The sequence below is a fragment of the Drosophila hydei genome, unplaced genomic scaffold, assembly GCF_003285905.1.
Source record: "Drosophila hydei strain 15085-1641.00,03,60 unplaced genomic scaffold, DhydRS2 tig00008135-arrow-pilon, whole genome shotgun sequence".
In the NCBI taxonomy this organism is placed as follows: Eukaryota; Metazoa; Arthropoda; class Insecta; order Diptera; family Drosophilidae; genus Drosophila; species Drosophila hydei.
In genome coordinates, this window is record NW_022045844.1 from 1,937,262 (window position 1) to 1,962,037 (window position 24,776).

Genomic DNA, 24,776 nt, shown 5'->3' on the forward strand with positions numbered 1-24,776 from the left:
GCCTCGCCCCCACTGGGCGGCCACAAGGTTTATTATTAATTAAGCAAATTGGCTCAGATATGATAAAATAGTTGTACATTCCTTATAGTATATGTATATATACTATATATAGTATGCATGAATGTATGTGTGGGCCATTAAAATGAATGCCAATTGCGCACTTGGACAATGGCAAGGGAGAAGCGAGGCAAAGTTTAACGAGAAGTGTCTGTCTGCTTAGGTCTCCCTCTCACTCTCTCTCTCTCTCTGACTAGGGCCATGTGCGCCTAAAAGACGACTGTGAAAACTGTGAAAAACTTTGTGTGCGTTCGCCTCGTGTCCGTTCATTATGCAAAAGGGCGCAGGCGAGTCGCACAGTTATGGCCGACCATAAACTAAAAGCATACACAACTTTATTTTTTGCCGCCTTTGCACTATTTGAGTCAACAGCGCCAGGTTTTGCAGGCAGCCATGGGGTCGTGTCTGTGGCTGCTTCATTACCCTAATGAACTTGAAAAAGTATCGGATGTACAGAGACAAAGTGAGTCGAAACACGCCGAAGACATACACCAGGTGGCTTCACCGCCCGCCGTTGGTAAGTTGAGCCGGCAGATTTGCGTGTAATGAGGTCATAGTAACAAGTGTTGACTTTAATTAGTGGGACTTGCCGGCCCCCCTCCCACCCCCTCCCCACCTCCCTGCCGCACCGCTTTTTATACATCTCAAGCAAATGAGGTTTTAGAGCCATGTGACGCTGCCTCGCCTACAAATTATGCGTTAATTGCGCCCAACAAAGAGCGCCCAGCTCCTAATGCTTCGCATATAATATAATAATATTCAGTCGCACTTGCTCTAATGAGTTCTTTTAATACATCAAATTGAGCGCAGTCGATGGGCAGACAAACGTTTATCATTCGCATAAAAAGCCATCAAGTTTTTCATTTTCAATTGAATAAAATTGTTTTTTTTTCTTTTTGTTTGAAGAGTATTAAATAAATCGAATTGCGGCACAAAGCGACCATTAAGGCTTATGTAAGCATGAATTTTGATTACTTTTTAAGAGCTGACCAGCTCAATCACCTGAAAACAAGTTATAATATGGCCGTCGAGCCTAACTGACTGCTTAATACACGCTCATGACAAAGCCTAGATTTATTTGTAGAGCTGCAAACTGCCCCATATCCATTTCAGTCGATCTATAGTTGAGATCAACAGACAACATGAGCAGTTCTAGCTGCCACGATCTTCGTATGACTCAAATTGCCACGCCCTCAATGTACTTTATACTACAAAAATTTCATTTCAGCTAAGGACTATCTAAACAATGGCCCAGTCTCTAGCAGACAGCGGGAAAAGTAGAGGCAGACAGCTAACAAATCTACTCGCTTAAGCACTAACCGAACGAGTATTGACAACTGAAAAAGCTTATAAAAGTAAAGTAATTGTTGAATTAAAACGTTGCCAGGCTACAAAGCGCTTAATATATATATATAAATAATAATTTTAGCATGTCAACAGTGCGTATGCGTAATGAAAGTTTCTTAAAGAGCCGAAATTGTGGCCAGAATAAAAGTAGGTTACAAAGGCCAGCGCCAGCGCCAGCAACTAGCACGCACCAAGCACAGCAGCAATAACAATGAAAAAATGTCAGCCAAATGCTTATTTACATATAAAAAGAGAAGCAAAAGGAATAAGCAGCCGCAGCACAAATGGCAATTGGGCAAGGGCAAGGAGAAGTAGCAGGAGTAGGAGCAGCAGTGGGAGCAGGAGCAGGAAGTGGGGTTGGCAGCAGCAGCTGAGGCATTTGTTGATTTTATTGACATGTTACATACTACTACCTACTTTAGCTAGCAGCCTGGACGTGCGGCTCGTGGCAGTTAAATTTCCTTTGCGTGTCCTTTTTGCCCAAGCTCCATGCCACACGCTCCACACGCCTTCACTTGCCACATGCCAGTCTGCCGCTGTCTGGCAACGCGGTCTTAAAATGCGCCATAAAATTGATAAAAATCAGTTGATTGTAAAAATTGATAAATTGAAATTGATTGAGGCAGCAGCAACTGCGACTCGAAGGCCAACCAAATGGCTTTGATGCTCACCATTTGCACTTTGCATGCGCAATCGGGCCAACTCAGCTGGGTGTGTGTTGCCCATAATTGAAAGCGACTTTTGCCAGCGCCGCTACCACAAATGGCATTAGAGCTGTAATTGAAGTTTGCTATGTGAATATCATATGAAAGCAAACCGCCAAGCAACGGCCAGGCAACTGGGGAGCCTTTGTGTTAATTGACAATCTACGCGATTCGACTTTTCCTTTAAGGTTTCACATATTTACATAGAAGTTGCTTAAGTGTGTGCAGAGCATAGATTTAGATGACAGCGATCTAGGTTATTGCAAGTTTTAGCTCCAGGCTGGTTGTAGCCCTCTCTCTTTCTCTTTCTCTCTTTCTGTCTGTTTCTGTTGGCATTCATTTCTCTTTCTATTCTGATATCTATCTTTTTCTCTCTGTCTCTTCCTTTCTTTATATCTTTTTCCCTACTTATCTCCCCTACTCTTGTGTGTCTTTTCTCTCTATCCAAATTATTCTCTTTCTTTCTTTTTCAAGGTTTATTTTTCTCCTTTCTTTCCTTTCTGTCTCTATAACTCTAGTACCATGACTACTTACTTCTACCTTTCTCTCTCTCTCTCTCCATTTTTTTTCTCTCTCTCTATTTCTCTCTCTCTATCTATTTTTCTCTCTCTCGCCATTTCTCTCTCTACTTCTCTATCATTTTATATGTCTCTCTGTCTGGTCTTTCTTTTTGCTCTTATTCTATATAAGTCTGTTTCCCTTATTCACTCTTTCTCGCTCTCTTTTCTTCCTTCTCTCTCTCTCTCTCTCTCTCTCTCTCTCTCTCTCTCTCTCTCTCTCTCTCTCTCTCTCTCTCTCTATCTCTCTCTCTCTCTCTCTGTATATTTTGCTACCACCACCTTTCTCTTCCTCTCTCCCTTTCTGCCCAACTCACAATTATAAACCGACTTTCATTGTTTATTGCTTTGTCTTGCTCTCCGCTTTTCGAAGCTATCCATAACAAAGGACAGAGCGCCAGAGATAGATGCTGAGGGAGAGAGAGAGAGAGACAGCGCGACTTGTTAAAACGTTTTCTATTCAAATCAAAACATCGCAAAGCTAACGCAAGTGTTTTTGTTAGTGCTTTGCATCCTTTTCTTATAAGTTTTCACGCACTTTGCTAACAAAAAGTTCTTAGCCCATTTGTTTAAAGTAATAATTGCGCTTGCGGTTCCGCGCACCAAAACACAGACACACGCGCACATGGAGCGGCTTCTGTGTGTGTGTGTGTGTGTGTGAGTGCGGTTGTGGTGGAGAATGGAGAGATGGTTAGAGAGCGGGGGAAGCACTTAAAAGGCGCACATCAGGATGAGCAGCAGCAGCTGCTACCGCATGCTTAACGCTTAAGGCAAATGGCGTGACGCTGGCAACCGCAGACTGCAGCAGCCAGCAGCAGCCAGCAGCAGCCAGCAGCAGCAAGAAGCTGAAGCAACTGTAATAAGACAGCTCGTTTGCCAGCCTGCTGCTGCCTGACTGTCTCTCTCGGCCTCTCCGTCTGTCTGCATGTCCTTTGCCGCTTGTTAAGTTTTGCTCATTTGTGCATAAGAGCTTCAAATGCATAGATATGCCCAGGGCCTAGAGTGGAGCAGCGGGACTGGCGTGGGCGCGCCTTCAGGTGCGAATGAGATTTCAACACGGCCATAAGTCAACTTGACAAGTAGCATTAAACGCGTCTCATTTGTCGCCTTTGGGCGTGGCTCGCACTTCAAATTGAACAGCGAATTGCAACAACAACAAACAATATTAAGTTGATATTTAATTTGCAGCTGCAGCGCGCTCAAAACTTTAGTAATTAAAAAACTTTGCCGCGGACAAGCATAACCAGCAAAAGAACATCAGGTGCTGGCGCCGAGAGCTGTTGAGCGCTGTGGAGAGCCTCGATTGCTGCTGCTTTATTAAATGACCAGTTCAATGTGCCAGAGCTCTTTAACGAGCATTAACTACAAAGAGCCCGCCATGCCAATTATACGTGCATAATATGTATACACAAGTGAGCATATCCTGTCTGTCCGCTCGCATCCTGCCCGCCCTTGTTTTTTGTCATGCTCTTAACCTGTTAACTGCCAACGATAAGCGCCGTCAACTCTTTGATGTCGCTTGAAATTAAAACACAATAAACTGAAGTGCCCATGTGATGGACTCTGAGATACCCTCACGAAGAGCGCTGATCAGTTGGCTGCGGCCTGATTTGAGTGCATGTAAAGGAAGCCTTGCCAAAATGGAATATTTATTAATAATATATCATGCATAATAGTTTTTATATATAGAGAAAGTTGGTCATGGATTTGCTCTGTTAGAGAAGCGCCTGAGAAAAAGCTCATCAGATGCTTAGCTCTGCTTGTCTTTAAATCATATCTTCATAGCCTAATTTCTTACTGAGCTCATCTAGCTGCATTTAAGACTAGACATACCTAATATATGTCCATAAGTTTAACTCTTTGAAGAGTTGCTCAAGATTTCACAGATTTGATTCAACCAAAGTAAAAGCTGAATAAATTCATGCACTGATGTTCCCTTCCAATACACTCTGAAGACATGTAGCTGCTGAAATTGCTGCTATACGCATGTCACGCTGCACACACACACACACACACACACCCACACACACACACACACACACACACATACACATAGAGTTCATATATTAAACACAATTTACAGCACACTGAGAGCTGTTTAAATGACCAGGCAAGTGCATGTCCAGCGCGTAAATAAAATGAAATTTCATTAAAAGTCATTCACAATGGCAATTCACAGTCGCGAAAAAGTGCGCCACAATTTTCGCTGGCAGTTAGACGCGCTAACAGCTTGGCATTAGCGCAATGCATGCAAATTTCGACAAGCTGTCCGCCCGTCCAGCTGATTGCTGCCAGTTGCCGCAATAGAAATGCCACCGTCGACAATCGAATATGCAGCGGCGTCATTTACACAATCGACGACAATGGCATTTGGTGTATTCGTGCCGGAAATGCCAATGGTTAACGCCAATGCAGAGCCAAATGCGAATGGAAATCTCTTTTACCTACAAATTATACACTGCTCAAAAAAAGTGTGCTCAAATGGGTAATGTAAATGGTGTCCTTGGGTGGAGTTGGGAATTTATAGTAGAGACAAGTCTTGCAGGATAATCATCAGAAAGAAAGACTGAGAGGAGCTGAGAGAACTGAAAGAAGCTGAGAGAGGTAGGGAGAAATTGAGAGAGACAGAGAGATAAAGAAAGATGTATATAGAGAGAGCAGCGGACAGGCATTAGAGAGAGAGAGCTGAAGTCAAACACTGAGCAAAAGTTCAATAAAAATCAAGGCAACATTTTGGGTAAAAGTATGAAGCGATATTGAATTAAGAAGAAACAGAAAAACAAATCAGCGAGAAAGAGACAGATAGCAAAAGGGAAATCCGCGACTCTATAACTTATACTAAAAATCTACACAGAGAAAATCACTCATAAACAAACAATTGAAGCTCATGAAAAGCGCATAGAAAGGCGCTGCATGTACTCAAATAAAAGCAGAGTTTGCAGTCAATCAATTGAAAGTCATGACAAAAGCAGTCCACGCAGCCAATCAAGCAACATTATGAGAGCATCGTAAAAAACAATAGCTAACTTATAGCAACTCAGATGGCTTATGCACTGCAATATGGAAAATACACACGCTGGTTAAGCTTGATGTCAGCATTTAGCAAAATGCTCTACATAAAACTAGCTGAAGCTCAACTTGGCCAAGATGTCGGAGGGGCTTTGCTGTCGAGACAAGTGAATGCAACGGAAATCTGCATGAAAGCAAAACATTTCAATAAAAATCAAAGTTTATGCGTTGAGCGCTTGACTTGCTGCACGTCAAATGCATTTGGCTCAAACTGGAGTAAAGCGAGAAGCAGACAGAGCGAGAGAGCGCTGGAGGGAGACACACAAATAATTTGCACATAACTTTTGGTTTCTGTTTGACATTTTGTGGCTAAATTTTAATATCTAGCCAAAAAACGTGGCCAAAAGTTACGACAGACCGCAGACAAAGGCTAACAGACAACGGAGCGGAAGAGGCACAGAAAGAGAGAGCACAAAGTGATGCGAAATGCATTTGGCAAGTCAGACTTTACGCTCAGTTGTTGTTATTGTTAGGCAATAGTTGCTATTGCAGCGTCAAAGTTTTGGCCAGTAATCAGAAGCAACTGCGCTGTGTGTGTGTGTCTGACAAATTAGCATTCCTGCCACTGAAAAGTTGCTAGCAGTATCAGTATCATTGGCTTCTAGTTGCTGCCTGCTGCTGTTTGCTGTTTGTCTTTGTTTGTTTAAGCTTAGAATGTCAGCGCATCTTGCTTTAAGTCCTTAATGCAGCGACATACGTGTGCATGTGACACGGTATAACTCACTCTGTCTGCCTCCAGCTCACACTCTGCCTGTCTCTCTGTGCGGCGCTTAAATTACAAGCAACATGCGCTGGCTGCCAGCGGGGGCTTTGAAACTTTGTCTTGCGTTCGAAAGCGGCAGCAGCAGCAGCCAGCGACAGCAAATGCATTGCAACTTTATTAAAAAGTCGTAAAAGTTATAAAAACTACTAAAAGCAATGGTAATAACTTGTTGTTTTTTATTGTGCGTTGCCAAAGGTAGCAAAACTTTGCCACTCGCTGCGTTGACAACACAAAAACCATAAAACCAGCAGCAGCAGCAGCGGCGGCAGCGGCGGCGGCGACCGCGACTTGAAATGCAAAAATGCACCCGTGTAATTTGATAAGTGAAAAAGAGAAAGGAAAATGCGTTCAAAAATCCAATAAGAAAGCAACTTTATTGCACAGTTTTCAAGACACTGCGAATGTCATTTGCAAGCCGCGCTCAAAAGTATGCAATGAATTTGCTGCGGCGAACAGCAGAGACCAAAATGGCGTCGCGACTGCAGCGTTGCCACACCGCTGTCAAATCTACTTTTCACTTGCTTAAGCGATTGCTGCTAATTCTAATTGGAATTGTACATTCTCAAATGGGCTTGCTAATGAGTGTTGCCAGACTGCTGCAAAAGGCTGTTTGAACTGCTGCTAAAGCCTGAATTGGAATTGTTATTAGCTTGCTGCCAGACTTGTTTCTGATTGGCATTGTGATTGCAGCAAAGCCTTTTGTGACTTGCCAGCAGGTCTTTTGCTTTTGTGCAGTTTCGCTGCAAATAATGTGGGCTATCTTAATAATATTTGTTTTTGGGCATTTAATATTTATTAAATATGTGAATTTAATGGCTGACTTTAAGCTGGAAATTTAGTCTGCCATGGCCGAAAGCAATTAGCGCACAAACATTTTTGTGCACTCAATTAACAATGGCTAAAGCCGATGGATTTTAGCTGTATTCTAATTGCATTTACCAAAATATTTAATACAATTTAGCTTTGCATACCTAAATAGACGTGGCCAGCAAATTTAATACCTGTTGACGAATTTAATTGAGCAACAAAACCGCACGAAATAGTAGGAAAAAAGGGAGTTTGATATATGAACTGCATAACAAAAACGAAAGCTCAAATATTATGCAATTTTAATTGGCGTATAACTTTGTTGTTGTTGATGTTGTTGTAACTACACAATATTAATTGCATTTATTGTTATGCATGTTGTGCCATAATTAGCATCGAATTAATACTCAAAGAGCGAAACAATTAGTCGCAACACCTGATGAGGCCCAGAACTAAGTACACACACAGAGAGGGAGAGAAAGAGTCGTTCAGATATGCATTCATACATATATACATTTACATATATATATCTCTTGATGTCCTTATGCAGACACACACACACACACAGACTCGCACACTCACACATACTTATGCTACACCTGCCACTAATTGCATAATCATCATCACCATCAGTTGCTTAATTACACAGGTCAACAGAATTGCGTAAGTGCAAATACAACTTTCGAATTCTCTCAAGTTTTTTGAGCAATTTTTCGATTAATTTATAAATTGTTAAAAGCATGTATTTGAGTTGCTTTAATATTAAGTTGCATGCAAAGATTTTAAGCAAATGTAAAAAGAGTTGTGAGGACAAGAATTGCTGTTCTCAGTTAACTTAACAAACTTTTAAGTTAACTGATAACAGTAATTCTTGTCCTCACAACTCTTTTTACCTTTCATTCAAAGCGAGATATAACCTAAGACGTTCCTGTGCCTGCCTACGCCTTCTCTTGACGGGCAGTTCAGCAGCTGCAGTTCATAATCTAGGCATAAGTAAAGATTTTTTAAAAATTCATAAAGCTCACTTAGAGTGAAGGAGTCTTATTTTCGGATGCTGTAAAGATCATATGAAAATACAAAAATAATTTTAGTTCATAGCATTTCATTTATATATTAAACGAACTCATTTGATTTGAGTTTCTCACGCAAATCAACTCGCTTTTCTGCTGCTTTGTTAGCCTGTGCTGGCTGCATAACTCCATGCGAGTATTTGCATTTGTGATCTACTTAATCAACTGCTTAGGCACAGCTGAAATGCATTTGGTCGCTTTCTATTGCATTATCTCAACTGAATTTAAATTTTCAAATCAAATAAATCGAAGCAAAGCACAAATTGTTGCTTTAAGTATGCTCACAGTCTCACACACACACACTGACGTCTGCGATAAGCAGACTGGATTTACGAGCAGGCGCTTGGCCAATGAACCAGCCTCTGCTGCAGCTGGAGCTCTTGCTGCAGTGCATTAGAAAGGCATTTAAAAATTGCAGCAAAGTGCAAACGCAGCGCCGCAGGCGAAGCATTGCTCATGTGCACGCGGGTTGCTCGGTCGCATTTTGGCCACAAAACAACAGACTGGACCATAAAACAACACACACACGCACAGCATGATGCAGCGCCTTGGCCCTGTCTGACTTTGAAACTAGTATGCAAGCAGTTAAGCTTAGCTCTGCAGTTTGCGTATGAGAGGGGGAGAGAGAAGCGTGAGGCAGATAGTGTCTTAAGCATGCACATACATACAAATAAGGAAACGGATAAAGAAGTTGTAAAATAAGTTGCACGAACTCATGCGAACTTTCATAAATTATACAACGAAAAAAGTTGAAAATAGAAAACTGAAATCGAAAAATAAATACTAAAATATAGCCAAGCATTGTTTAAAGAGCTCTCCTATAAATAACACTTTTCAAGTGAAAGAATAAAGCATTAAAAGTCTGCAGATAGCTGGCAGCTAAACTTCATGATATGTGCAGCCAGAACTTGTGCAGTCTGCCATTTAGTTAAGACAAGTACTAATAAAAGCTTGGCCAACAAAAGCAATTAAGCTCTTTAACTGCTTTAAAGTTTAACTTCACGTTAAATTTATGGATACATGTTTCAGAAATCTGGCAGCGTTAAATTTATCTGAGCTGAAACAATTAAAGTTTGCTGTTTGAACTGAATTAAGTTATAGTTAAAAAATACAGTTTTCTAGGCTATAAAAATAAAAGTTGCAATATATAAAGCTGTAGCTTAATTTAACTGCCTGTTAAAGTTCCTGATTAACATTTTGATAGTCTGGCAACCTTTATTAATAAATTCCGTTCAAGTTTTTCACACACTTGATTAAACAATGAAAGCTTAATTAAACTCAAGTAGTGCACTTAAGCCATTTCAGCTCTAAGTGCAACTTCACTTGTAAATATTAAATAACTTTCCGTCTGTCTGAAAGCCTCAGCCCTCAAATGCACATCTGTATTCCTCGCACCTGCTTCAACAATAATTATCTCACAGTAGCTTTAAAGCTTCTAAAATGCTTCGCAAATTAACTTCATGTTAAAGTTGCTGCCAAATATTGCCTGCATAAAGCGTCAGCCTTGGCTTAAAAAGCATTTACTTTTGTGACCCGCTTATTGCCAATAATGAACCAGAAATCTAAGCAATTAAAATAGATCCAGATGAGGCCAAGAGAAAGCGCTGAGAGAGACTGAGCGAAACTAGAACAAATGAGCCGAACATTTTTATAACTTAATTAAAGAGCGACTTTTGCCTTCAGCACTTTGCGGACATTTTTATGGCACTGCCCAATGAATGTCAAATGCGGCACAGAAAATGAAGTTCTGTGCGATTTGTTTTACTGTCCATCGGTCGATATATATACATATATATATATATATATATATATATATATATATTTTGGCCACAGGCAGCACAGAACTTACTTTGTGCAACTGCCACTTGGACTTAGTTTGCTGTTGGCCCGTTTCTCATAGCTGCCAAATGGTGCCCATTTTTCGATCGAAAAGCAATTCACATTGAACACTGAAGAAGCTCGGAGTTGTCTTGTTGTTATACCCTACAAATAATTTACAGAGCGGCTACATATAGTTTGGTTATGGAGGGAATGTGTGTATGGAGACGCAGGCTGCGTAACCCCGAGCTCAAATCCTCTTACAGAACTATGCATTTTCCAATTAGAACATTTTCTTTAAGCTCTAACTTCTGCCTATTCAACATGCTAATAACATGCATATAGAAAGTGTTCTTAGTTAGGGTATCTGCGCATCGTGTACACCCGTCCAGTGCACCTTCTGATACTTCCTGATTGTTCGAACAGAGTTTCCTGAGTCCAACAAAATCGTTGGCCCTGAGGTGTCAATGGCTGTGTCTAAGTAATCAGTTTAATGGCTTTTTGTGTGGCAAAATATTCGACAAAATAAAGTCATTAAAATGCAATTAATATTTGTGGGTAAAGACTCAACGGCCGTGGCTGTTGTCGTAGCTTTAAGGGGTTTCCACAATTTTCATAGCTTAATTTAATTCATTACTGAAATGAAAGTGTGAAGCTGCCAGGTGCTTGATGGCTGCAATAATTTGACTGGAAGAGGGTTTCCCTCTGCTCGTCGAGCGTGAGGCAGTCCGAACGGTAATAAATTGGCAAATGTTGCAACTAATTTTATAACGGCAAAAATTAATGCGTTGCAGTTGCTCAGTTGCTCAGTTGCTGTTCAATGATCATTGTCGAGTGTTGGCAAATGAAACTAGTTTTGGGAAGAAGAAAAGTGGAGAAAGTAACAGAAGTTGGGCAGGCAGCTCTACACAGGCCAACAGAATTTGGTAACCAAGAATGAGACTACAATTCTTCAAATGTATTTGAAGGTAGAGAACAGTGCAGAGAAGATTTATGACAGCTTTTAAGTAATCTGAAACTAATTTCAGATTCGAATTCCTTTCGTTCCAAGCTTCAATTCCAACTCCACTTCTTGGATTGACCTCTGACATTGCAGTCCAAAAAACACACTTATATAAATTTCCGCCTCTAAAACTTTAGTTACTAAGAGACTTATTCCCATACAAGATTCGAACCCTGAATCCCATAAACAAGCAGCTTCAGCCTTGATATACTACAGCCAACAGAAGATCTATCTATCGCCGCACATAAGCTAAACTATTGAGCACTAACTTTCGGTCTTCCAACTCACTTCAGAGCACAATAGATTGTCTTCTCTCACTTCACAGTTTTGGAGAGTTCATCAATCTAAACAACAATTGAGCGCAACTTAGGGTACAAATTAAATTCGAAACCATTTATATGCGCTGTTGGCTAGAAAACAAATAATACCTCAAATGCTGACTTGAGTGAGCATAGCAAAAGGAAAATGCAATAAAGATGCTGCAAAGCACCTGCTGCTGCTGCTGCTGCTGCTGTTTGTTGTTTCCTGTTGCTATTGCTGCTGGTTGCAAGCCAACCGAACCGAAGCCAAGACAAATGTGTTGTAAATAACGCGTATCAAAGTGTTGTGACAACGCCAACGGCATTCGAAGTTGGATAAGTGGACGAGCAGGTGGAGCTACAGGAAGAGCTGGGGAAGCAGAAGGAGCAGCAAAGGTAGATATAGCCAGAAACAGGAGATGCAGCTGCAGCTGTAGCTGAAATGGGAGCAGGATATACAGCAGCAGGAGCAGCAGCAGGAGGTGGAACAGAAACTGAACTAGGAATAGCAGATAGAGCTGAATCAGAATATACAGTTAGAGTAGGAAACCAGATCTGAAGATAGAGCTGGATGCATTAGAAATCATAGACGGAGCACAAGAAAGAGACAGAAGCAGGAGAATTAGGCATTAACAGCAGCGGAAATAGAAGCTTGGACATGATTTTGAGATTAAGTAGGTGCAGAAGATGGAGGCAGGATCAGGAGACGACTCTGGAGCTAGAGTATAAGAGGGAAATGGTTTTGAAGATGGAACTGGAAAACGAGAAGTTTATGGAAAAGAGGTAAGAACTTGAACTGAAGTAGGAAAAGCAGTTGGAACAGCAGTAGAAGCAGCAGCTGAAGCATGAATAAGAGCTGGAGCAGGCTGTGATGCTGGAGCTAGTGGCTGAACAAAGGCAAAATCAGAAGCTGAAGTTGGAGTGAGAGCAGAAGCACAGAAGAAGGCGAGCAGAAGCAGAGGATCTAACGACAACTCAACAATACAGGAAATACAAATAAAATATGTTGCACACTTTGCCACGCACAGTTGCATTCGTCCAAGTTGAGATAAAGGGAGAGACAGAGTGAGGGGGAGAGTGGGTGGGAGAGTGAGTGGGAGGGAAGTAGAAGAGCGGGACACAAAAGGCAGTGAGTGGAGCAGGTCATGTTATGCAATTTATGTGTGCATTCAGCAGCTGCAAACAACAATAGCAGCAACAGCAGCAGCAGCACCAGCAGCAGCAACCAATAGTAAGTAATAATAAATCCTTTGAGACAGCTTTCAAAATGATTTCTTAATACAGCGGCGAGCACTTTGTCACTTTGAGCCGGAAATGTTGCGGACAACAACAAAGCCAAGTTGCAATGGCCAAGGACCAACGATGCCACTGACCTGTCTGCGCATCCGGTTTCAATCTGCCACTTGCCACAGCAAACAAACAAACAACAAAAGCAACGAAGCGTGCCACTTGCTGCAATCATTAAAGAAAAGCTTGAAGAGACTTTTTCCCAGAGAATTGATAGACAACTCGCTCGATGGCAGCAATTGTTGCAACAAAGCAAATTTATGTGCAATGGGAAACGAAGAATATATTGATCTAAATGTGATATTGATATAAATATTGATATAAATAGAAATATAAATAAATTCTAATACAGTTGGACTATTATTATTTATTATTATTTTTTTTTATTATTTATATTTACAAATTCCATTACAGAAAGTGTGCTTAAAGGCACAGGCTCGCAGTATGTATATAAGAGGTATGTATATAAAATCACAAATATTTTGATAATGTGAAAATTAAGTAAAGTAAAGTGAAAAAAAAATATTTTTTTCCTAATGAATCTAAGTTTTGTTTATGTATTTCTTTTTATTTTTTTTTTATATTTTCACATATTTTTTTATTTATATTTCTGAATTTTTTATTTAGTTTTTTATTTGTATATTTCTATACACCTACTTTTTATTGACTGTTTTTATTTATGTTTAAAAATGTGACCAAAGAGACTATGTGACGAAATTTTGCGTTAGCACAGCCTGATTTGAATTTAAGTTTACATAAGGAAAAGAAAACGAAAACATTTATATAATAATAATAATAATAATAAATTAATAATTTATCAGAAATAATGTCAAAGCAAACAATTGAACCACGTTTCCAAGTAATCGAGCTGCTAAGGTTAACCTCTTCTCATGTCTGCCACAGTTACAGATTATCAATTTTTATATATTTATCTAACTTATTTTTCTAATATTTCTTATCAAACATAAACAGTCTGAAAATAAATTCAAGTCTATATATAATATTGGACGTATCAATTTCAACTATTTTTTGGTCAGTTTCAATGGAAGCTTTTCTATAGACTTCAGAAATAGCAGCGAGCTGGACAAAATAGAAACTCAATTTCATGAAGCGCTCATGCATGTGCCGCAACTGTGTGTGTTCCCCTCACTCTCCCTATCTCTCCCTCTCTCTCTTTCTAGCTGAATGATGTTAGTGCAAAACATGCTCGCTGACACATTGTCTGCATGTATGCAAAAGTCCGACCCAAAACACAAAACTGTAATCTATTTAATAACTCACGTGGAGCACATTGGGTTCGGCGACAATGTCGACGCGATAAGCTTCAGCTGACAAAAACCATGTCCTGCCACGACACCCGATGACCTCCCTTCACCCTCCCGCCACAATGGCATCCGCAAACCACATCGAGCATTGGCAATGGCAGAGCCAACATTGCGGAACGGACGAGCAGAACGAGGTGTTTTGGCCAAATGATGAACTGCACAGCCAACAAATCTATCAAAAATGTGTGGATGAGTGCTTGCATGGCTGGATGCATATGCGGTGGCCATAAGGAATGTCCAGGGAGATGGGAGAGAAGGCGAGGGAGTCCAAAATGATCTTCAGTTTGCATAGTTGCTGTGGTAGCTAAATTTGTGGGCGCAGCTGATTACAACAATCACACTAACTTAATTACATGCATACATAAGCACACACACACACACACACACACACACTTACACACGGGCAGGCAGGCACAGATGATAAAAGGACAAGCATAGCCACAGGATATGAAGGAGGCATGCATGGCAGCATCCTTTGCTCTATGATAAGCAAAGCCAAGTGGTTAACCTCAGAGTCCATGTGGGAGAGCACATACATATATATATATATATATATATATATATATACACCCACACAGTTACGCTGACACTCACTGGCGATGCCCATTTTGAATCTATGACATTTGTGACATTTGTTTAATGAAAATTGACGTTTGGCCGAGACACATTTTTTATTTGGCTCCTAGCTGTAGTCAATGCCAGTTAGAAGATATATTTATATATATATATATATATATACATTTTTATACATATATAATGCTCTCAAGGCTTAGCCCTTCTGACTAACAGCTGCATAGCAACAGCAGCTGAGCAGAGAGAGAGAGAGTTAGGGTATATGGAGTTAGAGTAGGTCACAAAGTGCCCTAGGTGCAGAGACACGTACAGCAATACAAATAAAGAAAACAATAATAGAAAATGGAGCCAAAGTCAGAATAAGTAAAGAGGGCCAAAGGGCTGCTAAAAGTACAACAGCTGGGCAGAGCATTAAGACTTTTCTTTCTCTAACTTCCACTCGTTCGAGAAGTGTAAAAGAAGAGTATATTGGGCTCATCATCTCTGAATGATAAGGAGTTAAGAATTATTGGGTATGCTCAGTTAAGCCTATATGCTCATTCCATTGAGACACTTTAAATGCATTAAAACTAATATTTCATTCCATTTAGTTAAATCTTAAACGAGTATTCCGCAGTCAATTACGCCCGACTGCAATGCTCTCACTACGTTTAAGCTGGAAGGTGAAGGAAGCCGGAGCTGAATGCAGTCACTATTTGTGGCAGCAATTGTAAGGCGGCAGCGTGGCCAAACACGAGCGAGTCGCACACATTGATAACTTTACAAGCCCCAGCAAGCAGCTGAGCTGCACAGGTAACATAAATGTTTGGCTAAAATAGAAATACCTGACCCGCTGTGTAGGACCAATGCAGGCAGGTCTTGGTGTTGCATCGACAAATGTTTATTTAACATTTTGGCTTTTTAATTTTCCGCTCACGTTTGATTTATTCATCTGTTACGCCAACTGCACTTTTACGATGAAGCAAATAGAAATTATATGGAGCAGGGCTGAGAGTAATCGACTAGCAAATACCCTGAGCCGTTTAAGGAGTTGATGGCTTACGCATTCTATTCTGTCCATCTTATCTCTATTAGTCAATTGTAAATATGTATAATGTAATATATTTCAAACTTCAAATCTCTAGCTACGAGCTCGACGGGCTCGTACATGCGAAGAGGCCCTCATGAACTTGACCATAACGAATAAGCTCGCCTACCCAATGAAGAATACATATACTTTATGGGTTCTTCCACTTGAACTGTTACTTGTCACATGCATTTATATAAAACCAATATACCCTGTTAGCCCAAGTTAATATAGAGTATACAAATACATATATTTACTATGCATTAAGCGTTTCGCGCTTGAAAGCAAGCAAAATGTCAAGTTTATCAAATTGAAAATAAGATTGAAGATAATCTATGGATATATTAAGTCAAATATATATACTATATCATTGTCATATAGTCTTATATTGTATAAGAGTAGCTACTGTGACCCCAACTCAGTCCAGTCTCAGTCATGCTTGATTCGTTCTAGGGGTCAAATGAGTTTTAATTAAAGAAAATCACTATATGAACCACTATATATGTATATATATAGATAAACGTTATAGATATGTACATATATACGCATCGTTGCTCAGCTAAACATTATAAAAAGTCAGCGTAGAGACAGCAATTGAAGTTAGTAACGTTTTGGCATTCTTATGGGTCGACAGGTCATGTCATCATCCATTGCCTTACTGGACAGCTATCCGTTCGCTGAGCTGGCGGATGAGCGCACACAATCTTGGCCATTGGTAGCATCACCTTGGCATGCTGCCTTGCTGTTGGCCTTGTACTTGCTGCTGCTGCACTTTGCGCCCAAATGGATGGCCAGGTGGGTAGCTGTATGCCGTCAGATGCCATCATATTCCCTTTCATTCATGTTGGCTTTCCTCTCGGTTTGCAGTCGCAAGGCATTTCAGTTGCGCCTTCCATTGTTCGGCTACAATTTGTTCATGGCCTTGCTGAATGGTTATATTTGCCTGCAGCTCTACACTACATCGCGTGCCCTCAACTATAGCGTACAGTGTCAGCCTTGTCAAGTGAGCTATGATCCGCTTGAAATTCGCGTAAGTCGTAGATAAACTTTATGATAGAATTCGAAGTAAAACTATTTATCGAACTATTTCCGCAGCTTGCGTCCGCTTTTTGGTGGTTCTATATATCAAAGATTTTGGAATTTACGGATACTATCTTCTTCATATTGCGCAAGAAGTGGTCCCAATTGACATTCTTGCATGTCTATCATCACAGCAGCATGTTTGTCATATGCTGGATAGTAATCAAATGGATACCCACTGGCTCAAGTGAGTTTTCTAATTCATATACTTTATATACCTCTAAAGACTTGCCTTTGCAGCCTTTGTGCCGGCTCTGATGAATTCCTTTGTGCACATCGTTATGTACGGATATTACTCACTGAGCGCTCTGGGACCTCGTTTACACCCGTATCTATGGTGGAAACGTTATTTAACAGCGCTGCAGCTGTTGCAATTTGCATTGGGTCTGGCTTGGGGCGCTCAGGCAATTGTAAGCAGATGTGAATACCAGCCTTGGCTCAGTTATACGGGAGTTGCTTACATGCTGTCATTTCTTTTTCTTTTCGGTCGCTTCTATACACAAAAATATACGAAATGCAGTTAACATCAATAAAGAGCCAAACAATTGTCAAGGAATTCAGTTTATTTCAATCTAGGCGCTTTATAATTCGATTCTCTTATCGATAGCAAGGCAAAACTATCGCTCTCAGCTCTAGCTATCAGCTGTTTTGTGTTTTTTGAATATTTTAAACCTCTCCAAGTTGTGTACACACTGCCAGTTGATATAATAACAACTGTTGAGGGTTCTCAACAAATTGGAATTGATATAATGCAAATTATTAAAGTAGTTACCCGCAATTTAGTCATACACAAACACTTATGCCAGCCAAAATTGCTAAATGTCAGTGCTCGGCTTCACTGTAGCACGGTCAAAGGTGAGTAAATCGTTATTCATTCATAAATATGTCGGCTAATGAAAATTTCGCAAACAGGCTCCAAATTGCCTTTGGCTTCGGGCTATCAGCCGAAGCCCGTTGAGGAGGCATATTGGGAACGTGAAAAGGAGCCCACAAACGAGGTGAAAAGCGGTTGCAATCGTGGACCCTATCGCATGATCCTGCCACCCCCAAATGTAACCGGTAACTTGCATTTAGGCCATGCACTGATGGCCACGGTGCAGGACGTGATTGCAAGACAGCAAAGGCAGCTTGGCTACGATGTGCAATGGGTGCCAGGCACTGATCATGCTGGCATTGCCACACAAGTGGTCGTAGAGCGTACCTTGTTAGCGACCAAGGGAAAAACACGTCAGGAAATTGGTCGAAAAGCCTTCCTCGAGGAGATTTGGAAATGGAAGGCTGAAAAGGGCGCAGGAATTATTCAGGATTTGCGTCAACTGGGCTGCTCACTCGACTGGGATCAAGAATACTTCACAATGGACGAACAGCAGGCTAAAGCTGTGAGCTTGGCCTTTGTGCAGCTTTTCGATGAGGGCCTTATCACGCGACGTAATTCGCTCGTCAATTGGTCCTGTGCCCTGCGCTCTGCCATCTCTGATATCGAAGTGGAAAATTTGGATATTAAGGAACCTGTTGAAATAGCCGTGCCCGGCTATGAGCAGAATGTCCTCTTCGGTCGCATCTTTGATATTGCCTATCGCGTTGTCGATGCCCAACTCGAAAATGATGGCAAGCTGGAGGAGATTGTAGTGTCCACTACTAGGCCGGAAACCATGTTGGGAGATGTAGCGGTTGCTGTGCATCCAACTGATCCACGTTATACCAAATATCGCAATCGAACCGATGTGAAGCTGCATCATCCGTTTAGAGACGAGACGATTCCCCTAATCTTTGATTTCTCTGTGGACTCGGAGTTTGGTACAGGCGCTGTTAAGCTAACGCCAGCCCATGACAAGTTCGATTTTGAGGTGGCCACACGCCACAAACTGGAGGGACGTCGTGTTTTTACCGAAAACGGGGAGATCGACGAAGCATATCCTGAGTTTCAGGGCAAACGTCGCTTCGATCTACGGGATTGCATCGTACAGCGTTTGGAGCAGCTGGAGCTACTGCGCGAGGTGCGCTCGCACAGCATGCAATTGCCAATATGCTCTCGTTCAAAGGATATCATTGAATACATGATGGTTCCGCAGTGGTTCCTCAATACCAGATCTATGTGTGAGTCCGCTTTATCGGAGCTGAAGAGTGGAAGATTGCAAATAATGCCGTCGACATTTGAGACGGACTGGGAGCGCTGGCTGACGGATTCGCGGGATTGGTGCATCTCTCGTCAGCTGTGGTGGGGTCACCAGGTGCCTGCCTACGAGGCCTTCGACTCCAGGGGCAACAGCTGCTGGGTGGCGGCCACCGATGAGAAAAGTGCACGGGAGAAGGCAATTACCAAATTGGGCACGAAGGAGGTGAGATTAACACGAGACGTAGATGTACTTGATACTTGGTTCTCCTCATCGCTATTACCTTTCTCCGTGGCTGGTTGGCCCAATGAGAGCTATAAGGAGAAATATCCACTCGATCTAATGCAGACCGGGCATGATATACTCTTCTTCTGGGTTGCTCGCATGATGATGATGGGACTGAAGCTAACAGGCAAGGCGCCCTTTCAGCGTATTCTGCTCAACGGTATCGTGTGCGATGCTCACGGCCGCAAGATGTCCAAGAGCTTGGGCAACATTGTGGCTCCACAGCAAGTGGTGCAGGGCGCCAGCTTGGACAGCTTAAAAGCTGTACTGCAGCAATCAAGCGATGCCGGCGTAATCAAACCTCAAGAATTGAAAACATCTACAGAGAGCATGATGAAAATGTTTCCAAGCGGCATTCAGGAGTGCGGCACAGATGCCCTGCGCTTCACGCTGCTTAGTCACAACATCAAGCATCATTTCATCAACTTCGATGTAACCACCTGCTATACCAACAAGCTGTTCCTCAACAAGATCTGGCAAGCTATGCGATTTACACTTGGCTCTGCTCAAATTCTCGGAATTACTCTAGATGAATTTGAGACTTTGGAGGGCGTTCAGCTCAATATGTGGGATCGATGGATTATTGGCAGATTGGCTGAGACGTTATCCATATGCTCCGAGAGCTCTTCCAACTACAATTTCCATATGGCTACATCGGCTCTGAAGCACTTCTTCTATCAGAATCTGTGTGATGTGTATTTGGTAAAGTCTCCTCCTTACTCTATTGGGTTTTATCTAATGTTGCACTTTTTGCTCTTAGGAAACCACCAAGAATGCGATCAAGAATCGCAGCCATGATGCCTATGTGAACGTGGCCACATTGACCGCCTGCCTTAGCTGGGGCTTACAGGCCTTGGCGCCATTTACACCCTTCGTAGCCTCTGAGCTATTGCAGCATGTGCCGCTGAACATTGAGCTCAAGCTGTCGGACTATCAAGATCCCAAGCTGCAAGCGGAGGTCGCTGACATAGTCAACGTTTGCACCAATGTGCGCCAGATGAAGAGTCGTAATCAAATCAGCAACCGTCATTCCCCGAAGCTATCTCTTTTTGCTCAGAATGAGGAAGCAGAAATGATTCTGCGCCGTCATCTGGCGCAAATTGGTGTGCTCACGCGTTGCGGCAACGTGGAGCTAGAGCTGCTCAATGAGGATTCAAAGTTCTCCAAGAAACTGAACTTCTTTTCAACTGCCGGCGCACTCTGCTCCTTTGGCATCACCATTAAAGAGGAGTTCACAATTCCAGTTGAGAAACGCGAGCAAATCAAAACAACGAACAAGAAGAAGCTGAAGAAGTTGGTCAACGAGTTGCAGAAGTACAAAGTACGCGTGGACAATGAGGCGTTCCAGCTACTGGCAGACACTGCTACCAAGACACACTTCAATAATCGGGCAAGTCTCCAAACCTCTCTATTTATATCTGTCTTCAGCTAATCCGTATTTTTTCACAGATCAAAGAACTGCAGGCCGAGATAGAAAATCTGATACGCATGGCGGCGTAGTCCTACCCCAATCTAGTCATTCTCGTGGTTGTTAAATTAAAATGTACATTTAAAGCATTGCCTTAAAATATTGGTGGATGAAACTATATGATAAAACCAATGTGTGCTATAAGTTAATGTATTCCTATGTGATTCTTATTGTTCTTAAAGTCTTTTATTATAGTTGATATCATTTACGACTACAGCACGGGACACGCGTTTTGTGAATAGGCCAAATAGAAGCCTCGATTCGATATATCCATCTCCTCATTTGCATCCGTCACAGCATAGACAACAAATGGTTTCGCAGATGTTGTGGTGGGCACTAGGCCCAAGCCGCAGAATCTATCGCTGGGCATATTGATGCCGCCTTGCGTGGGCGCTGGTATGATGATGTAGTCCGTGGTGCAGTCTTGACTCTGCACCGCTGATGTGGCCAGCAGCGTGGGATCCACAGCGCCGACATCGTTGGTCATCGTAAAGGAATACGTATCCGACCCAACCTGGCTGTACGTGATCGAGCAAATCCCAGTAGCCTTTCGTATACAAATGCCATAGCGCAGGCTGGCCAGCTGCCTAGTGCCCTGCACTCCGATGGAGTTCAGCGCCGAGGAGGCCGCCGAAACGTAGTTAAAGCTGGCAATATTACCCGAGGAGGCCATGTGATACTGCAGACAGCCAGAGGGCGCCAACGTAGCCGAGGTGCAGGCCATCATGCGTAGCTGCAATTGCCAATTACGATTGAACGTATAACCTGCAGACGTGGCCACTGAAATAGTTATGGGGCTGACGCCATTGAAGTCCACATAGACATGCTGGCCAGAGTTCTCGCCGCAAATGGTGGGCACTTGTGAGGCGCCACCCGATATGGTCAACGCGTCCGTCGTGCACAAACCATCGCCAGTGGGTGGCGCCAGCGACAAGGCCATAAAATCGATGCGTAGCTGACAAATTGTCGAGTCCGGCGGATTCACCACAATGGTGCAACGTCCGCCGCCGGCATAAGGCGCCGGGTAGTTGCTGTTGTAGAAATAGGTGTTATTGTAGCTGGTACTCGCGCCACAAGTGCGTTGATCTAAAAGAGAGCCAGAGCCAGCCGAATTAGGCATTGAATGAGATTGTATTTAGGTCAACTTACATATGCAGCAAACGGCTTGGTTGGTTATTGTGGAGCAACTGCCCGCCGCAACGCCCTTGTTGTCCGTGCACTCGCCGTTTATCATGCAGGTGCCCATGAGCAGGTTGTTGCCCAAACAAATGTCATTGGAGAAGCGTCCAATTGTGTAGAAGGGAAACCCTGTAAGATTATGGCAAGGTGTGAATATCTTTATCGTTTTATCTTATATAAGTACATTCTTATAAGTTCTTATAAGTTAAGAAATCACTAATCAAGACAAATATTGGAAAACTGAAAAGTTGTATAGAAGTGATATATAAGGCATATTTAGAAATTTTAAATAACTATCTACAAGGAATATATATGTAATAGATCAAACTTATTTTTGTTAATATTATATAAAATAGGGTTAAATTGCAAAGTTAGAATTTCTATAGTATTCAGCTATTAGCTGATTGTGTAGAAGAGAAATCTTGGTAGGTCTAGACACTATAAGAATACGAAGCGATAAACTAGCACCTAGGCCTGTCGGGTATATGATTTTATAATATTCTAAAGGAGGAATCACCAGTTTCAATCAAGTAGATAAAATATTACATTGCTTAAGGTATGTCTAGAAGAAGAAAGTAAATAACATTGTAGTTATAATCTTATGATCCTTAGCTGAAGGATTAAGTAATAAACATCAATCAAGTAGATAGTAGAACTGCTTCAGGAACCGCTGGAAACTGGATAAGAAAATATAAATATCGCACTAGGTGAATGCTATTTTAGTTATAAAATTTCTCCTTAAGAGCTTAAGGATCTGCTTAGATTTGATCTCCTTTTTTTTGGCATTTTCAGAAAGTAACCCATAAATCCAGTATCAACAGTGAATCTCTGCTCGGTCAGGCGGTGACAATGCGTGCCTAAGACTAAAGAGCTCTGCACGGAAATGCGCACTGGGTGATAATTAAGAACTGACCCACATACATACATTGGAACAAACACCACTCAACAACAAAAAATTTTTATTTTTCACTTACAGCGAGGATTTCTCGAACTGCTGCGAGCTAAGCTCGTCTCTGAGGAGGCCTTGGCATCCACTGCATCCAGTGAGCTGCTCTCATTGTGAGTCGCATTCAGTGGAGCCAACTGATGGCTAGCGCGTGCCGCACTGTAAATGCCAACGATGTAACTGCTGAAGAAGATGGCAACAATGGCCAAGATACGCGTGGAATGTGTGTGAGCCGACATGATTAACTATATAAATATAAATCTATATATATATAAATATATATAAATGTATATATATTTATATTTGTTGTTCACTTCCACTTTCGGTTTTTACAGTTACCCCAAAGACGGGAGAGAGAACGTATTGTACGCGTCTATGTTTCGATTGAGACTGAGACTGAGGCAGGCTACAATTGAGGAGCTTACTATGCCACAATGAAATACAGGTGCTACAGACGCAGGTGCTGAGCGACGCAGGTGCTAATTGATAGACCGCGACGCTCTGCTCCAGCCTCCCTAAGCTAAGTTTTTCCATGGCGGCAAAGTCGTGTGGAGTTTATTTCGGAGGCTGCAAATATTTGGAGCATTCTGTAAAAAAATACCATTTATAAATGACAGCAAACAAATGAACGGGTCGATGAAAGTGATTTACCAAGCTTATATCCAATAGCGAACCAACATACGCACTTAATTTGAGAACACGCGTGAACAAACTTCGCATGATGGCCCGGACAGCGTAGAAAGTGCGCCGTGCTTGCTTTCGATTGGATTTGAGTAAACAGTGTGACTCGTTCGATCTGCATTAATCGCTCAATTTGAATTTTACTTATATTAGTTAGCACTCTCATTTCCAACTGGGCTTTATTACAAAATGATGTAACGGTACTGATTTAGCTGGCACACTGGTGGCAACACTGCCGAAATTACATTCATCGGCTAGTGGTGGACATAGCGCACGACTTTCATTAGCAATATTGCACTAATTACAACCAGTTAGTACACTAATTAAGGCTTAGACTCATTCAGAAAGGTAAAAGTGGTCAGGGAATTGTTTGCTAGAAAGTTGCAACAAAGTTGCTACAAATAACACTTCTTAGCACTCATACATGTGCAGCTATGCATAGGTAATGCATAGGTTTTTCTATTTTAGTTGACAGCAGATGTGCTGTATGGGTTTTTTATTACAACAAATAACTAGTTTTAGCTTATTCAATTTCAATGACTGCGCCCGCCTTGGCCAGCGCCTCCTTCAGTTTCTCGGCCTCCTCTTTGGTAATGTCCTCTTTCACTATGGTTGGCGCGCTCTCTACAAACTTTTTGGCTTGCACCAGGTTCATGCCCTCGAGCAGATTCTTGACCTCTTTGATTAGCGCCACCTTTTGTTTCTCATCGAACTTGATCATCTTCACCTTGAAGGAGGTTTGCACTTTCTTGGGCGCTGCCTCCTCTTCATCATCGGCTGCTGCACCACGAGCTGGGCCGGCAGCCGCAATTTGCGGCGCAAATGCAGTCTCTGGCAGATTTAGCTTCTGTTTTAGCAGCGTGCTAAGTTCAGCTACCTCGAGCAGATTGAGGGCGGCTATGTTGTTGACAATGCTGTCTAGTTTTGGATTAGGTGGCTTGGCTACACCTTCCGGCACTGGTGGCACGAGTTTCTCAGCTGCGGCAGCTGCAGCCGGAGCAGCAGCGCTGTACTGACGTTGAACATTGATTTGACGTCTCAGTTGACGCAGCACAAGACGTGTGATTTGCATTTTGTGTACAGCTGTAAACCAGAAACGTGCTTTAAGTTAGAAAAACATTTTTATACAATGATATTTTCAATTACTTGTGTTCTTTTCTATTAGGCAAAAGCCGCAGAGGGTTATGTGAGCACTAGTGATGGTAGTTTACCAAAAACACGTTCAATTAATGCACAGCTGTTCGTGATAGTTATCGATGTGCGCACTGCGTAATGTGG

General features: G+C 42.0%; 4 protein-coding genes and 1 long non-coding RNA gene across 5 annotated transcripts; 3 read left to right on the top strand and 2 right to left on the bottom strand.

Annotated features, from left to right (window-relative positions):
- Window positions 1-15,436: 15,436 nt before the first annotated feature.
- LOC111592737 (elongation of very long chain fatty acids protein 4-like) lies at window positions 15,437-17,349 on the top strand. The gene is made up of 5 exons (XM_023305131.1): window positions 15,437-15,471; window positions 16,380-16,540; window positions 16,613-16,775; window positions 16,841-17,012; window positions 17,066-17,349. Exons 2-5 carry the CDS (start codon window positions 16,383-16,385, stop codon window positions 17,347-17,349), a joined length of 777 nt encoding a protein of 258 aa, XP_023160899.1. The 5' UTR covers window positions 15,437-15,471; window positions 16,380-16,382.
- Window positions 17,350-17,407: 58 nt separating this feature from the next.
- On the top strand, window positions 17,408-20,800 carry LOC111592740 (valine--tRNA ligase). The gene is made up of 4 exons (XM_023305138.2): window positions 17,408-17,680; window positions 17,738-19,926; window positions 19,985-20,614; window positions 20,674-20,800. Exons 1-4 carry the CDS (start codon window positions 17,575-17,577, stop codon window positions 20,722-20,724), a joined length of 2,976 nt encoding a protein of 991 aa, XP_023160906.1. The 5' UTR covers window positions 17,408-17,574; the 3' UTR covers window positions 20,725-20,800.
- A 45-nt stretch (window positions 20,801-20,845) lies between these two features.
- LOC111592741 lies at window positions 20,846-23,056 on the bottom strand. Its single transcript, XM_023305139.2, has 3 exons — window positions 22,846-23,056; window positions 21,842-22,000; window positions 20,846-21,778 (listed from the first exon to the last, which is right to left on the bottom strand). Exons 1-3 carry the CDS (start codon window positions 23,054-23,056, stop codon window positions 20,904-20,906), a joined length of 1,245 nt encoding a protein of 414 aa, XP_023160907.2. The 3' UTR covers window positions 20,846-20,903.
- On the top strand, window positions 22,498-22,921 carry LOC111592742. The gene is made up of 3 exons (XR_002750982.2): window positions 22,498-22,578; window positions 22,664-22,765; window positions 22,848-22,921. It is a non-coding gene; the product is annotated as an uncharacterized LOC111592742 (long non-coding RNA).
- Window positions 23,057-23,977: 921 nt separating the features above from the next.
- LOC111592752 (50S ribosomal protein L7/L12) lies at window positions 23,978-24,735 on the bottom strand. Its single transcript, XM_023305148.2, has 2 exons — window positions 24,645-24,735; window positions 23,978-24,581 (listed from the first exon to the last, which is right to left on the bottom strand). Exon 2 carries the CDS (start codon window positions 24,568-24,570, stop codon window positions 24,022-24,024), a length of 549 nt encoding a protein of 182 aa, XP_023160916.2. The 5' UTR covers window positions 24,571-24,581; window positions 24,645-24,735; the 3' UTR covers window positions 23,978-24,021.
- Between the last annotated feature and the right edge of the window lie 41 nt (window positions 24,736-24,776).

Bases quoted from the DNA above. Each gene is read 5' to 3' on its own strand.
- LOC111592737 (XM_023305131.1), top strand. From the start codon at position 16,383: ATGTCATCATCCATTGCCTTACTGGACAGCTATCCGTTCGCTGAGCTG. The intron at 16,541-16,612 runs GTGGGTAGCTGT...CTCGGTTTGCAG, and splicing joins GCGCCCAAATGGATGGCCAG to TCGCAAGGCATTTCAGTTGC. The intron at 17,013-17,065 runs GTGAGTTTTCTA...TTGCCTTTGCAG, and splicing joins ATGGATACCCACTGGCTCAA to CCTTTGTGCCGGCTCTGATG.
- LOC111592740 (XM_023305138.2), top strand. From the start codon at position 17,575: ATGCAAATTATTAAAGTAGTTACCCGCAATTTAGTCATACACAAACAC. The intron at 19,927-19,984 runs GTAAAGTCTCCT...TTTTGCTCTTAG, and splicing joins ATCTGTGTGATGTGTATTTG to GAAACCACCAAGAATGCGAT. The intron at 20,615-20,673 runs GCAAGTCTCCAA...ATTTTTTCACAG, and splicing joins AGACACACTTCAATAATCGG to ATCAAAGAACTGCAGGCCGA.
- LOC111592741 (XM_023305139.2), bottom strand. From the start codon at position 23,056: ATGTCGGCTCACACACATTCCACGCGTATCTTGGCCATTGTTGCCATC. The intron at 22,001-22,845 runs GTAAGTGAAAAA...ATAATCTTACAG, and splicing joins CAGTTCGAGAAATCCTCGCT to GGTTTCCCTTCTACACAATT. The intron at 21,779-21,841 runs GTAAGTTGACCT...GCTCTCTTTTAG, and splicing joins CCAAGCCGTTTGCTGCATAT to ATCAACGCACTTGTGGCGCG.
- LOC111592752 (XM_023305148.2), bottom strand. From the start codon at position 24,570: ATGCAAATCACACGTCTTGTGCTGCGTCAACTGAGACGTCAAATCAAT.